Source organism: Balaenoptera borealis, assembly GCF_965194805.1.
Source record: "Balaenoptera borealis genome assembly, chromosome: 13".
Taxonomy (NCBI): Eukaryota; Metazoa; Chordata; class Mammalia; order Artiodactyla; family Balaenopteridae; genus Balaenoptera; species Balaenoptera borealis.
Window position 1 is genome coordinate 36,835,170 of NC_138870.1, and position 16,915 is coordinate 36,852,084.

At 35.3% G+C, this 16,915-nt stretch overlaps 1 protein-coding gene across 10 annotated transcripts in view; it reads right to left on the bottom strand.

Annotated features, from left to right (window-relative positions):
- Nucleotides 1-16,915, bottom strand: part of PUS7L (pseudouridine synthase 7 like) — a 42,653-nt gene that overhangs the window by 19,968 nt on the left and 5,770 nt on the right. For 9 of the 10 annotated variants that reach the window (XM_082349400.1, XM_082349399.1, XM_082349397.1 and 6 more), the window contains 5 exons: nucleotides 11,783-11,942; nucleotides 9,856-10,048; nucleotides 6,778-6,876; nucleotides 3,310-3,391; nucleotides 1,155-1,435 (listed from right to left, as the gene is read on the bottom strand). In XM_082349400.1, the coding sequence (XP_082205526.1) occupies nucleotides 1,155-1,435; nucleotides 3,310-3,391; nucleotides 6,778-6,876; nucleotides 9,856-10,048; nucleotides 11,783-11,942 (815 nt within the window). The remainder of the gene's footprint in view (nucleotides 1-1,154; nucleotides 1,436-3,309; nucleotides 3,392-6,777; nucleotides 6,877-9,855; nucleotides 10,049-11,782; nucleotides 11,943-16,915) is intronic. The other variant, XM_082349404.1, reaches the window with a different exon arrangement.

The following is a 16,915-nucleotide window of genomic DNA, read 5'->3' on the forward strand; positions in this document are numbered from 1 at the left end:
TTTTCTGGAGAAGAAACTAAGAATGGATCTAACAGAGAGGAAAGCAGAGCTGCAAGATAAAGCAAATGAGACGGATGATTTAGGACACTGCTTAAGTCCCTTGACACAGCTGTGCCTGAATCAATCATGCACTTTTAGTTATGAGGGCCAAGAAATTTCTGTCTGTTTTCCTTAAGTTAGTCTGAGGTGGGTTTCCATCACTTGAAACCAAAAAAATCCTTAATTCATACATCTAGAATTCTGCCATTAATTTAGATCAAGCTTCCTTTATGGAAAGTTCAGTCTATTTTTCTCCATTTTTGAAAAACTGGGCCATGCCTTATCTCTACATGCTGACACCTTTTCTATACTCCACAACTTCTCTAGTAGAGACTAATCTGGGTGAGGAATCAGACAACAGATTAAGTGCTACCTATGTCACTTAATCTGTCTCCTCTCCAGCCTGGGTCTCAATTTTCATTTCTATAAAATGGGAATTAGAAAAGAGGGTCTCTAAAATCTTTTTGTCCTCTAAAGGTCAATGATTTTATGATGTTATATACAAAAGCACTACTCAAATCCCTTCATTAATTTTTAAAATATATTTGTGAGATTGAATTAAGATAATGATGGAGAATAGTCTGCTCTTTTTGCATTACAATACTATAAAATAAATTGCCTTACATGATTTATGGAATTAAATTTCATTATTTAGTTCAATCTCACAGAGATTAAAATACTATAAAAATACTAGTTGGATGGGGAGGAAATGGAAGGATCAATTTTTACAATACAAAATTATATTTCATTAATATAAATGCCTCTAAGATACTGTTAAGAGGGAAAAAAGCAAGTTGTAAAATCGCACCTATATAAAAGAAACGCACATGACATTACATACCCTGTATACCATTATTATAAAAATCTTACTCTAAAGAATGTGTTCTTTAAAGGAAGGTTTACTATCTTTGTAACTTTCACTTCATACCACTATTTTTATTTTTCCATTCAATAGCATGTTAAGCGTCAGCTGACAGCAGAGTAGAAGCAGGAGATGAGCAAATATAAGTAAAAAAAAAAAAGAGCATGTTTAGTTTTAAATTGTTTCTAAAATAAGGGCTTCTGAAAATTCGTATTCCTGGCGTGGTAACTACTCTTGATGAAATGACACTTACTTTACTACTTGGTAAATGCTCATCGTCAATATCTTCATCCAAACAGACCAAATCACCCTCCACCACTCTTGATCCATAGGTTGCAAGTCTGTAAGATACTGCCTCGTTCCAGATTTTGCTGCTATATGCATGAACGTAGAATATGCGCATGGAGTGGGGGAAAGAGAACCACGCCTGGATACAGCCCTCCTCTGTCATGCCAAAGCGATGCAGGGACTCCAACAATGCTCTCTCCCGAACTTTGAATTCAGGCATCAGTGAAAGTGTGCCTTTAGCATCCTCTGAAATAAAGCGAAGATCAGTTAGTCACCTTTACTTAAAGGCCAGTTATTAAGAGCTTTACCACGCTCTCTAAATGAACTGAGCTGTCCTGGGAACCTGAGTATGAAGATGATGCTCAGCACCAACTATAAGCCAGAGCTACACTTGAAGAGGTTTTTTGTTTGTTTGGTTTTTGTTTTTTTTTAATTTTTATTTATTTATTTATTTTTATTTTTGGCTGTGTTGGGTCCTCGTTTCTGTGCGAGGGCTGTCTCTAGTTGCGGCAAGCGGGGGCCACTCTTCATCGCGGTGCGCGGGCCTCTCACTATCGCGGCCTCTCTTGTTGCGGAGCACAGGCTCCAGACGCGCAGGCTCAGTAGTTGTGGCTCACGGGCCTAGTTGCTCCGCGGCATGTGGGATCCTCCCAGACCAGGGCTCGAACCCGTGTCCCCTGCACTGGCAGGCAGACTCTCAACCACTGCGCCACCAGGGAAGCCCCCTGTTTGTTTGTTTTTAATAAAGATCATTAATCATATGGCTCAATCACTTTCCCTGCTTTAAAAAGAGCACAACATTAGTAACTCCAACTTCAGGATGGAGGTAAAACTAATTTGCAGTTATTTAGAGGACTTTTTTTTTTTATTTTTAAAGCATTACATAAACCCCTGAGCTTAGAGATTTTTAAAGAGCTATTATGGATGTTTTACACAGAATTTTTTGAATAAGAAAGGGTTGACATCTGGATCCTTCAAGTGTTCTACTAGGTCTTGCTAGTAGGATGCTTTTTAAAATTAGGTTACTGGACTCCATGGCAAAGATGCTTATTCAGGTAGGGCCTTGGATTCAGCATTTTAATAAATGCACCAGGTTTCTTAAGCACACTAAAGTTTAAGAATCACTGCCAAAAGGAAATTATTTTCTCAGGACCCTACAATAGATGCAATTTTGAATTTTCCTTAGATTACTCATAACAATTTGAAATTCTCACACTGTTTACAGATTCTGGTGTGGCATAAAAATATTTTTCTCCTATGAATCATTACATATAGGTAAGATGTACGTAATTTAAAACAATGAATGGAGATATTTGAAAACTGATGTCCTTCATTTCAATGTAAGTGAAATTCAATATGCACGTATCTGTCGATCATATATTTGAATGAATCTAAAATGCTATGCTTGCTGTTATTGTTTAAATACAAGTAATATTTATTCAGTATTCAGAACGTGCCAGGCACTATTTTAAAAGCATTATATCTATTATCTTATTTAAATCTCATGACAGTCTTTTAGATACCATTATTAGCTTCAGTTTGCAGATGAAGAAACTAAAAGAATGAAACTAAATGACTTGCACAAGACTATACAGCTGGGAAGTACTAAAGTTGACAGTTAAACCCACATAGATTGACTCTAGAACCCACACTCGTAACAACTTTTTTTTAGTGCTTCTCATTAAGCATTCTACATATATTGGGCTAAAGTTTTCAAAATCAGCAGTCAGGGCTAAATGGCAACTAGATCAAAAACAATGCACAAAGTATTAGATATAACGAATGTACTTTTATTTAGTTTATTTTTTCAGTCTCCTCTGATGGTAGTGAATTATACTTCCATCAATACGTAAATCCTTCGAGGATTTAGGCCAAGAAAAACTCAGAAAGCATCTTTTCCCTCACCCCTACCCCCAAGCAAGAATTAGAACAGACAAAAATCCCAGAGATCTGGCCAAAAATGGAGTGCCTAGGGCACGTAATAAAAATGCTTGAATATACAATATATTACAGTCTATTTCGTATCATATTTATGTTGTAATGAATGCCCTCCTGCTGACATAACACTTATATTATGTATCTGCATGGTTATGTATGGGGTAAAGAAACTTTTTAAGTACCAGTTTGAAGAAAATATTTCTTTGCTCTATTTACAGGATCATCCAAATCTTCTGGTGTAAGAAATAATTTCACAGCCTTCACCTTTAAAAACCAAACAAGCAAACATATGTTAAATGAAAATGAAAAATTACTTACTTTTTTTTAAAAAGGTACAAATTGTCTGACATCTAACAAATGCCAGACATTTAACAAAGGAACAAGAATAAGCATTTAACGTGATATTTTACATGGCAATCTTGTCTTTAAGTGTTCAAAAGTTACACAATGTTAAATTTAGAATTAACCTCCTGTACAAAGCAACCTGATACATAGGTTTAAAATATTATGGACTGGAAAAGTGCTCCCCCACCACGTCCACAGTTCTTCTTCTGTCATTCTTTGCCTCTATCATCGAACTATGAACGCAAGTATTAAGTGATGACATAAAAACTCAGACTTAGCCAACAAAAATACACAACAAAAATAAGGGAAGGAACAAGCATAGGGGAATGGCAAGCCACTAATTTCATTTGTGTTCTCAAATCTCAGAATTCTGTGGTCTTAAAAATAATTGCCAAAGTCATTTTTAAAAATTGCCAACTTTAATATTTTCTTTTAAAACCTAAATAGATTAAAAGATGCTCCTTTAAAATAAAAAAAAAAGGTATCGACTAGTTCCTATATTTTATCACTGTCTCCAGCACAACTTATTTCTAAGTATGTGCCTTAGAGTAGGAAAGGATCTTAAAATAGGTCAAGCAACCTAATCTCCCACTCACTCTTCTGTTAACATTATTCATTCATTCAAACAAATACTACTAAGCATCTGCCATGTGCTAGGCACTGTGGAGATACCAGGGATAGAGTGTTGAGCAAGAGACTTGTGGTCTCTGTTTACTGGAAAAAATTAAATAAGCAATAATTATAAAATGTAATCAAACCTGAGATGGGAAGTCTAGGAGGCTGTGCAGTCACAAGATAAGGGGAATTCACTAATTCTTGGGTAGTGGGATGAGAATTTAAATTGAGACATAAGGAATGTAAAGGTTGGGGAGGGCGTGCTTCAAGCAAAAGGAAAAAAAAAAATCTGCCTTTCCAGCTGTGGGAGCCAGCCTCTAAGACAGGCCCCAGTGGTCTCAAGCACCTGGGCTCACGCCTGGGCAGTCCTCTCCCACACCCGTCAGGGTTGGTCTGCGTGACTGTGGAATACGGAAGTAGTGAAGGTCTGTCCCTCCCAAGATTAGGCTATGAAAGACACTGAAGTTTCTTTTTTCTTTTTTTATTCAATGAATATTTATTGAGTATGAATGAATGAAGAAAGGAATAAATGTTCTATTTTTAAAGAACTTTTATGAGGCTAAAAACTGTATCCTCTGAAAAGGAATTACTCCCCTCCATTTTATCAAACTGCAACTTTTTTCTCATTTCATTTTTCTGAAGGAATATTCTATTTCCTTTAGCAAAGAGAGCGTGTCAAGAGATATATGACCCTACTTTTTTAAAACTTTTTATTTTATGTCAGAGTACAGTTGATTAACAATGTTGTGATAGTTTCAGGTGTACAGCAAAGTGATACAGCTATACATATACATGTATCTATTCTTTTTCAAATTCTTTTCCCATTTAGGTTGTTCCATAATATTGAGCAGAGTTCTCTGTGCTATACAGTAGGTCCTTGTTGGTTATCCATGAGGTTTCTGTTGTGGTCTCCCTCTCTCTCTCTGTTGTGGTCTCTCTCTCTCTCTCTCTCTTTTGTGCTCTTGGACTCCTCTCTCCGGGGGAAGCCATGCCATGAGTACCACTATGGCAAGAAACTCAAGGTTCCTGCCAACAACCATGAGAGTGAGCTTGGATGTAGATCCTCGGTACCCACTCAAGTTTTCAGAGACCACCCAGGCTGATAGCTAACTGCAAATGCATGAGAGACCCTGATGCAAACATGCCCAGCTAAGCTGCTCCCAGATTCCTGACCCTCAGAAATAGTGAGATAATAAATGCCTGTGGTTTTAATCCACTAAGTTTTGGGTAATTTGTTTCACAGCAATAATTGATAACCAATAGTCTAGCAAGTTAACAAATAATTAGGAGCATGGAATATGAAGTTTGAAAGAGGTAGCCATTGAAGGGGTAGCCAGCCAGCTTTTGTTTAAATGTAATGATAGCAAGAGGAATTTCCAGTTCTTGGGGTGGGGAGTGGCGGAGGAGGAAGCCCATTTCTTTGGACAACTGTTAGAAAAGTCTTTCTTACACTAGGCTAAAACTTGGCCCCTTGAATTTCTACCACTGTTAAAACCAGACAATTAACAGTCTAATCATATTTTTGAACATTCATCTACTATGAGCCTGACACTACGCTAGGTGCTTTCACAAAAGTTATCTCATTTACTTCTCACGAACATCTTGTAAAATACGTATTATGTCCATTTTACAGATAAGAAAACCGAGGCTGGGAAAACTAATTAACCTGCCTATAGTGACATATTTGACAACTGGCAGAACTCAAACAGAACACATGATGCATTCTTCAGATCCCTAACTATTAAATTCTTCTTCCATATGACAAAATTTCAAATACTTTATAATTTAATTTCCTCTTCAGAGTTTTCTAGACTGAAAAAACACTGTTCAGTTAATCATTTCTCATCAATACAGTTTCTAGACCCTTTATCATATCAGTTATATCCCACTTGCTAAACTCCCTCTGAAATGTTAAGCCCAGACTGACTGCAGTTTTGCAGACGTGGTCTACATCACCAGCTGTCAACCTTATTTCCATGTGTAAGATGATGTTCACATGCACAATGCTTCTCACAAGTGCTTTTACTGTTCCTTTCTCTTCCACCCAAGAAAGCATATCAGAACACAAATGAGTAAGCATGACACTATTCTATGAAGAATACTGCATTTGCTCAAATATATAATTTTCACAGTTTTGTAGTTTTTCTCTATTATGTGCACTGCAACCAGTGTGAAAATATATGTGTGTATATATAATATGTAATTATATATATAATATACAGTTTAAAAATATATAATATAATAATTGGGCAAATGTGGTTTATTTGTGACATGCATTTTTAGTTTCGTTTGAAACTAGCCAGATTTTCTTTTTCAAATTTGCTGTTCCTCTTAGTCTCTGCCATTGGGTGAATTCCTATCTTGCATAATATCTGATACCAGATTTCTCGAATTAGGGTGTGAGCTTTCTCAAAATCCTCTATTCAGCTCACTATGAATTTGATGAGTGCTGGTCAAGTCCCTGTTAGTCTCAAGCAGGTATTAAATACAGGGGCATCACATACAGTTTGCTTTGCTATAATGTGATACCAAGAATATAGTGGCTGCTCAATAAACATGATGTAATGTATGATATATGTATGTGGCGGTATAGCTGCATTTATATGCTGGGTTAAGAAAGCAAGGAGCGGGCTTATGTAGTAAGGACAACTGACAAAACAGCTAAGTCCATACTTTTAAAGAATCCATACCATTTCGCTCTTCAGCAAAGCCAATCCAATTTGGTCTGTGTGAACTTTCCTTCCCATCCCAAATCTCTGTGGTCCGTAGTAATTCACAAACCCTTTATTCTATAAATACCAAAAAAATCAATTAATTAAAAGTATATTGTTATGGACCACATGCCTGTGAGCCACCAGAAGTCATATGTTGAAATCCTAACCTCCAATCTGATGGTGTTTTGGGGAGGTAATTAGGTCATGAGGATAGAGCCCTCATGAATAGGATTAGTGCCCTTATAGGAAATGGTGGTAGAACTAGCCCACTCTATTTCTGCAGTGTGTGAATACAATAAGAAGACCAGGCAGGAACCCTGATCTTAGGCTTCCAGCCTCCAGAACTATGAGAAGTAATTTTCTCTTGTTTAAAAATCACCCAGTCTATGGTTCTTTGTTATAGCCCCAAACTAAGATAAATAAATACAATTATTGTGTTGGAATATGTAATCAAGTCTTTCTTGCTGTATTTATTTCAATAAAAGAATCTTGCAATTGGCAATACACACATGGATACCAAATGGGCTGAGAAACACTATACAGTTAAAATATAGAAAGTAAAAGAACAAATGATTAGAAGTTAGAAAATAAGTGAAAAATCTTTAAAAATATGTCAGCTTTTCATTCACATTACTGAGGAGTTTTCTGGAATGTGGGACTCTTGGTGCTAAACTCATGAAAGTTCTGGGAAAACTGGGATGTACTGGTTACCTAGTACTGGATCTGCACTTTGCCCTGAAGCTCTTTCTGATTTTGAGACTTCTGCTGTCTGGAGATGCTTGAAATACAAAGCAGATTTATTTTCAAACCCAGCAAGTCTTGGCTTCTTTATATATAACGGTTGGTTTTTCGATTATCTCAGCTTCTGAAAGCCTGGGCCAAGGCAATGCATGGCGTCACTTCAGAAGGATTAGCAAATTGTAATTTACCACTGCAACCATTAAAGACATTGGTCAGTGGTTAAACATGTTCTCACAAAGCAAACCCCAGGCCCAGATGGTTTCTTGAAAGACAAAAGAGTTCTCTACACTCACTTTATGGGGGAATATATATTCATTCAACAATGATTATCAAGCACCAACTCCAGGACTGTTCAATAAAAGATGCTAAGATAATTTGTAATCAGCATGGTACACAAGGAACTGTGTCCTGACCTCATGCCACAAAGATCAACTGCAGATAGAATAAGTACTCCCTGCATTAAATCTCACAGTTAAATACTTTTAATTATTTCAAATTTGGAAAAATAACATTAGACAATATCCTACAAACACCAGAAGAGTTTTAAGTACCCCTCCAAATTACTTAGGGTTGGTTATATAACAAAAGGTTTATAACCCTTTAAAACAAAACTCCAAAAACTTCTTATTTTCAGGAATTCTCAACTTCCTTACCCTTATCATGAGAACTAAAGGAAAGTTGGCTAAATCTAAGATTATTCCTAGTGGGAATTTTAAAATGTATATGCATAAATACCAAATGAAAGTCTGGCAATAAATGCTATCAGAGTTCGGAAAACCCCGCTCCCTTTTCTAAGGGATATCTTTTTAATAGTTTATCAGGGGAAAAAAAAAAAAAAAGAATCTTAGGTAGGTCTAGAAGAAAAGGAAAAAACAACCATATAAAGAGTATATAATCAGGGAATGCCTGTATATTTTAAAGATTTTAAAAATCTTTAGTTGGAAGATATTTTCCTGTTAGGCATGACATTGATTAAAACCTGATTTCTGTTTGTTTGTTTTCCTGCTGGAGAGGCATAAAATTGTGTAAAAAGGTCTCTGTGGTCAGAAACTTAGATCTGTGTTTCTCAGTGTTAGCTGTAGGGAAGAATCACTTAGGGAGTTTTTTTTTAAATGCTAATGCCTAAGCTGCATCCCCAAATGTTCTTATTTAATTGGTTTGGGAGAAGAGACAGACTGCTGAAATTTTTTAAAAGCACCCCAGGTTGAGAATTACGGGTCTAGATCAGGAGTTGGCAAGCTATTAACTGGCCCACAAGTCAAATCTGGCCCAACACCTGTTTTTGTAAACAAGGTTTTATTAGAACATGGCCATACTCATTCATTTACATATTGTCCATGGATGCTTCCACACAACAGCAGTAGAGTACCTGCAACAGAGACCATATGCCTACAAAACCACAAATATTTATTATCTGGCCCTTTACAGAAAAAAGTTTGCTGAACCCATAGCCTACATGATCAGAATGAAGGCTATGGTTGTATGTGCATATTTAGATGCTTGGCAAATGTCATTGAAAAACTTATGGTAAGTAATTTTTTACTGTAAGACAAAATGTATATGATTTATCATTTGTATACAGTGAAACAAAATTCAAAATTAGATTGAAAAGAAAAAATATTCTAAAAAGTAATATAAAAACTATTTGCCAAAGATTTCTGAAAAGATTTACTAGACAAAGTTTCCCCCAAAATTAATCTCTTTGCCTGAAATACTACTCTATATGGCAGATACTAAAAAAAAAAAAAAAAAAAAAAAAAATCTGTCTTTTTATACAGATAGTTTTTACCCCCACACTGAGGAACACTATACAATTTTTTTTTATTACACTAAAGTTGTGTTTTTTCAATACAAAAATGTGTACTAAGAAGAAAAATAAAAAAATAAGTCAAATGGCCCTAATTATCATTTTTAAAAATAATTATACATGCAATAAAAAGAAAAGGTACAAAAGAAAAAGAAAAATTTCCCTTCTTATCTCAATGTAAAGGGAGGGACTATAAAGATTTTCCTATAAACTCTATTTTAAAGTGCAGTTTTGGGACATCCTTGATAGTCCAGGGGTTAAGAATCGCCTTCCAATGCAGGGGACACGGGTTTGATCCCTGGTTGGGGAACTAAGATCCCACCTGCTGCGGGGCAACTGAGCCCGCTCACCACAACTAGAGAGCCCACGCACTCTAGAGCCCACGCGCCACAACTAGAGAGAAGCCCACATGCCGCAATGAAAGATCCCGCGTACAGCAACTAAGACCCAACTAAGCCAAAAATAAGTTAATTAATTAATTTTTTTTTAAAGTGCAGTTTTCTTACCTTAACATTTTCTACTGCCTCCAAAATTCTCTCTCTCAGGTTTGCAGAATCATTTATTTGATTTTTTAAATTTCTGATGACAATATCAAAGTGATTTCCTTTGAGCTGACCGAGTCTAAGGGAATCATCTACAGACCGAATATTAAACACATTCATTCTTTTCTTTTCAATTTCTTTTTCAACATTTTTCAACCTATAAATGATAAATCATATAGACTCAGTTAAATCTTACATTTAAAAAATTAGTTTAAATGCTTAAACATTAAAAAATTATGTTAAAAATGTCAAAAAATTAGGTTAAATAAAGTTTAAATGACAGTTGGCAGACAACCACTTATATCAGAATACTAAAACAAAAATTGGGGGGACTATTTCAAAAACACATCTTTCATTTATTTCAACAAATGTACACTAAAAACCCTTTATCATAGGATTATATTAAGAGTTATTTTAAGAACTGGAACACATATTCCTAATGCTACTACTCTATCTATGTAGCTTTCTGACTTCTTAGTTCAAGAGATAGAACCTCTAAACTGTTCTCTGCTCTTCCTGTTCTTAGACTTTGCTCCTTTCCCCCTCAGTCTCTCTTTCTCCAGTGTTACCAAAAAACCACTAGTGCCAGAGGATTTTCCTAAAATTCTGCTCTGAACACTTCCTTATTCAAATTTTCAATTTTTCACCAACATCTAAATAATAGATTTCAATTGTCTTAGCCTAACTTTTAAGATCCTGTAAGAACTGATGTAAATTCTTCTTTACATCATATTTTCTGTAGTCCTTACAGGAACTATCTGCTTTATTAGGCAGACTTTTTAGCTTACTGCCCCTCTAAACTATCTTCAGATTTTCTGCATCTGCTAAAATCTTACTGTTAGTTGATGGGTAATTAAAATCCCCTACCCATAAGCCAAATCAAAGTACCTGCTCCTCCTAGAAACTAATAACTTGTTTTGTCTTTGATGGTTAAAAACTAATTTTTAACATCTAAATACCTTTTAACATCTAAAGTCATTCTCTCTTACTATACTGCACTTCTTGACCACAAAGACAAAATCATAAACAATTTTTTTTGTCCCACATATATGAACTTAGAAACATCTACCTGCAAATAGTGAATACTTAAACATTTGATGACTAAAGATTAATATATCAATATTATATCAAGTTAGACAGAATTCTGGTTCAATGATTCAACTTTCTTAACTTTATCTTGAGGAAAGTATCCACAAGGCACAGATTTAAGTACAATCATATTAATCACAGTAGTATTTACAGTGAAAACTTGGAACAAATTTCTATGTCCCAAAACAGAGGACTGTTAAATAAATTAGTCTGTATAATGAACATGACTCTGAAATATTTCATGACATAAATTTTCATTAAGAATATTAATTATTTTTATAAGTAAAATATAAATTACACATACAGTGAGATTTTCACATATGTAAAAAATGGCTTTGTAGCATCTGTATGTAGCATAGTATTTGAAAAAAGACTGGAAGGAAATGGATCAAAATGTTATTGTGGTTATTTCTGAGTAAGAGAATTTTTAGTGACTTTTAATTTCTTTTTTATTCTTCTTTCTATTTTCTAAATCCTCTATAATAAACATGTATTTCTTCTAAATACACGTATTATCTTCTAAATAATACATGTACTATCTTCTAAATAAACATGTATTATCTTTTAAATAGAGTTTTGTTTTGTTGTTCAATAGAGTTTTGTTTCTAAATAGAGTTTAGAGTTCTAAATAGAGTTTTGTTTTGTTCAACAAAACAAATTACACTATTAATGCAGAATATGTTGCTGAGTAAGGCTGTAGTCAATTACTATTGATAGTGAGGTTAATATGCTCCCAGTATCATTCTGAGTTTTTGATGCAATAAGAAAATAAAGTCTGTCCTTTAAAGTAACATCTTATTACCTCTCTGGTGTCACTTTTCTAACAACCATTGCTTGATAAGTGATGGCTTTCTTGTCTTTAAGTCCTGCATAACTAAAATCCGAAGGAATCACTCCAAGTTTGATAGCTAAAAAACCAACTGCTTCAAACATTTCCAGATTTTCTTTTCGAAGGGTAAAGGCTGAAAAAAAAACAATCCCCGATTACAAAAAAAGCAGCTAACATATACATCAATTACATTCTTAGCAGACTGACAGATCATTATAATGAATCAAATCACTAATTTAAATAATGAGTACTTTTTAATCAAAATACAACCAGTAAAATACAAAACCTCATGGATTTCAGCGCTCATTTTTAAAATGCTAGTGGGCTTATTAAATGCTTACAGAAAAAAAAAAATCCAAATTCCCTGATCTGACGTTCATGCTGGCCCCAGTCACATTGGCCCTAATCTACCCTTCCAGTCTCCGCATGTGTCACTCCCGTTCATATAACCTATAATCCTAACACAGAGAACTCCTCACAATCCTTGGATGGACTAAAGTCTTCATGTGCTCCCTCCATTTACTATTTGCCATACTTCTATTCAAGCTTCAAGACCCAACGGCCACAGCGGTTCTGAACCCCTCAAATTCTTTCCAGGTTCTCAAGGCTGAATGCTCGCAAAGCAGCAATCACGTTTGTCTTATTGACCATCATATCTTCAGCCTAACACATAGTAAGTATTCAAGTATTTATTGAATGAATGAATAAATGAACTTTACAGGAAGTTAATTACTTAAATCTGCATGTCTCCACTAGCTGTCGCTATCTATATTGTGACACTGAACACCGTGTTATAATTTATCTCTTTAAGTTTGTGCACCCCACGGACTGGGAGTCCCAGGCCAGCAAACCAGTACATAAAACCATACTTGCTTCGTGGTAGCTGCTTCAAATGTCTACTAGATGAGAGGGTAGGAGTGAGGTTGCAGAAGAGGTAGAAGGAATGAGCGCAGTAACGGCCACCAAAAAAGCCCCCTAACTTGTTGGCCTATATAACCTGCCAACATTGACAGTAACAAAATACCTCAATCCTCAGTTCACCATATACATATAAGATGCTTCAAAGTACTGCCCTTTTCCCTCAAATCATGAAAAGGAAATTCAAAGTTTTCTGCAGAATAATTTCTATTTTGTTCACCTCTTGTAACTATCATCAGCAGCTACATGGGTCTCTCTGAGGAGTGCTCTAAGAAAAATGAACATTTAACGTACATGTGACTCAGGAAGTAGAAGGATGTGAAATTTACCTATCTATCTATCTCTGAACATATGAAATAGCTAAACAAAAGCTTGTAATATCTACACTTTAGAAATCATGCTGTTTAAAAGAAAGGGAAAGATCTGTATGTTCTTTAGATCTCTCTATAAATAACCTCGAAAAACATGAAAATAGCAAGTCTCAAAAATATGAAGAAAAACATGCATTTAAAAAGTTTTTAAAATCAGCAATAATGCTTCAGTATTTGTACATATTGTGAAATGATCACTACAAAAATTTTTTCCATGTGATGAGAACTTTTAAGATCTACTCCTTTAGCAACTTTCAAATATACAACACAGTATTATTAACTGTAGTCACCATGCTGTACATTATATCCCAGGACTTATTTATTTTATCACTGGGAGTTTGTACCTTTTGACCACCTTCATCGATAAATAAAATAGATTATTTTAAATAAATTCATATCTTTTAAAATTCATTTTAAATTGCTAATAGGTTAAATATAATTACCACATAAACAGGAGCTGTTTGGGGTTCACAATAATTTATAAGAGCTATACTAGTTCTGGAACCAAACATTTGAGAATCAATTAGTAATAATGTGAAAAAATATAGTAGTCTTTCAAATATACCAAATCTATGGAATTAGACAGACACGAATTAAATAACTTAAAAGTGTTGCAGCAGCCTGTCTAGGAGGTACAAACTGTGAAAAACAGACCAAGAAAGTGTATTATATAAAGTAAGAAGGCTAGGAGAGCAACACTTAAAGTTTTAAAGTACATGTGTTTGATAACTAGAGTTCAATGTGTCAAATCTGTCCCTGACAATCTAGGCATGTCACTCACAGGTCATTAGGCAAGCTCAGCCATCTAAGAAGGAGCCTCCAAATTGTTTGAGATTATATCAGTTTGTTGCTGATTAGCCTTAGTGCATAAGTATATTTTATCCATGAAGATATAGAATTTAGAATAGAAATATTTAAGATGATCAAATTCATGGTTTTTAGTATTTGTGTTAATGAATGTCTTACGCACTTGGAATGTTTAAGGTAATGAAACTCAAGTAATTCCAATTAAAAATGTCTAATTGATTTAAACTTGTCTTTTTTACATTGAAATCTCATTAAGTTAGTAAATAATACTGGCACATATAAGAAAATGTAAACATCACCAAATTTATGTTTAATTTATAAGATTTATAACATTTTCTTAATTACTTGGAATAGATGAAGTATTGAAAAAGAAAATCAACTATGCTAAATTTTAAAATTCAATTTTAGAGACTTCCACTTCTAGCACCATGTTGGAATAATTGGTACCAGCCTTGAACTCCCACTGTAAACAAATAGAAAACTAGACAAAACATATGAAACACCTGTCTTTGGACCCCGGACTAAAGGCATCACAGAACTGTGATACAAAAGGAAAAGCAAAACAAATGAGGTGAGTCTTAAAATACATGGTTTTCTAACTAGAGGTACTTTCTGGGCCAGGGAAGAGGAATCCAAGTAGAGCACAGTGGTCTTGCTGAGGCTGGAGTTCAAGAAGGTCCAGTGGGCTGGAATTCATAGGGCAGAGTAAGAGAACGTGTTCCAGAAATCTGCATAGGTGATCCCTTGAGTTCCTTGCTGATTAGTAATCTGCATGCCTAGAATTAAATGTTACATATCATTTATCTAGTGTTGTGTAACAAGTTGCCCCAAACCCTACTGGCTTACAATGTTCACTTATCTCTCAGAACTTCTCTGGACCAGGAATTCAAGAGCACCGTGGTTTGGTGGTTCTAGTTCAGGCTCTCTCAGGAGGTTGCAGCACAATGTGGCTAGGGTTGCAGTTATTCAAAACTCCTGATAGGAGTTGGAGGATCCATTTCCAAGGGGATTGCTCACTCACATGGCTGGCAAGTTGGTACTGGCTACTGGCGGAAGGCCTCAGTTCCTCTCCAAAGAGCTGCTTTAATATCCTTAAAGTCAGGTAGCTAGCTTACCCCAGAGTGAGCAATCCAAGAACTGTGTGCAAAAAGTGCAATACCTTTTATGACCTAGCCTTAAACATCACACACCATCACTTCTGTCATGTTCCATTCATCACACCAGCCACTGAGAGTCTTCTCAGATGCTGAGAATCTATCTTCTGGCTCTAATACTTTATGTCCCACCCCCATTCAAAATATACTCGTTCTTTCCCAATGCTCCAAAGACTCATCCCAGTAAAACATCAGTTCAAATTCTAGTAGTTTTCATCTCTATCAGGTCCAGTGTGGATAGGCTCCTTAAATACATAGTAGAGCTATATGACAGCACTAGCGTAAAGCCTACTCTAGACCTCCATTAATAAAATTCAAGATGAAGCCTCAGATGGATCTGCAAACTACTTCCTACCTGCTAGAGCATGTTCAACACTCTCTAAAACAAGACAACAAAATCCAGACACTCAACAAGATAACACAATGTTCAAACTCCAGAAAATAGTACTGGACATGCAAAGAAGCAGGAAAATATGACCCATGAACCAAATAAAAGTCAGTCAATAGAAACAGACCCAGAAACAACAGAGATGAAATTAGCAGACAAATATTTTTAAAGACCCATTAAAAATAGGCTCAAACTGCACTCTACAGCCCGTGAGCCACAACTACTGAGCCCACGTGCCACAACTACTGAAGCCCACGTGCCTAGAGCCCGTGCTCCGCAACAAGAGAAGCCACCGCAATGAGAAGTCCACGCACTGCAAGGAAGAGTAGCCCCCGCTCGCAGCAACTAGAGAAAGCCCATGCGCAGCAACAAAGATGCAACGTAGCCAAAAATAAATAAATAAATAAAATTAAAAAAAAAATAGGCTCAAAGATTATAGGAAAACATGAACACAACAAGAAATTGAGGACCTAAGAAAGAACCAAATAAAACTTCTAGAGCTGAGAAATGCAATACCTAAAATGAAAATGTCATTAGACGCTTAAATTTTTCATACAATTCCTTCTTCAAAAAAGTGTCTAAGAAAACAGTATAGCACTACCTCAAAAAATTAAACATAGAATTACCTTATGATCCAGCAATTCCATTTCTGGGTATATACCCAAAAGAACTGAAAACAGGAACTTAAACCAATATAGCCATGTTCATAGCCGCATTATTCACAATAGCCAAAAGATGGAAGCAACTGTGTCCACCGGCAGATGAATGGATAAACAAAATAACAAGATGTATATATACATACAACAGAATACTATTCAGCCTTAAAAAGTAAAGAAATTCTAACACACACACACAACACAGGTAAACCTTATAAACCATAAGCTAAGTGAAATAAGCCAATCACAAAAGGACAAATGTTGTATGATTCCACTTATATGAGATACCTAGAGTAGTCAAATTCAGAGACAGAAAGCAGAATGATGGTGGTCGGTGGCTAGGGGAGAAGGGAATAGAGAGTTATGTCTAACAGACATAGAGTTTCAGTCTGAGGAGATGAAAAGAGTCTGGAGATGGATGGCAGTGATAGTTGTACAACAATGTGAATGTACCTAATGCCATTAAACTGTACACTTAAACATGGTTAAAATGGTAAAGTTTATGTTATGTATATTTTATAACAATTAAAAATAAAAATAAAAGTTTTTTTTAGGTTTTCTATTTTTTAGGTAGGTCTACTTATTAAGGAATTTTTTCATATGAACTATTTTTGTTCTTACAAAAGGCTGGCCTAAGCAAAATCTGGGATAGGCAAAGTTTATCTTTGTCTTTTTCTTTGTTCTTGTACTTATAGGTATCCCAGTATCTTCATACTATCCTCTGGTGAACCATCAATTCCTCCCTTGAACATGTCTCTCCAATTATTCATAGTTTTTGTAAAACTAATTTAAACTAATATATAAAAGTTTCC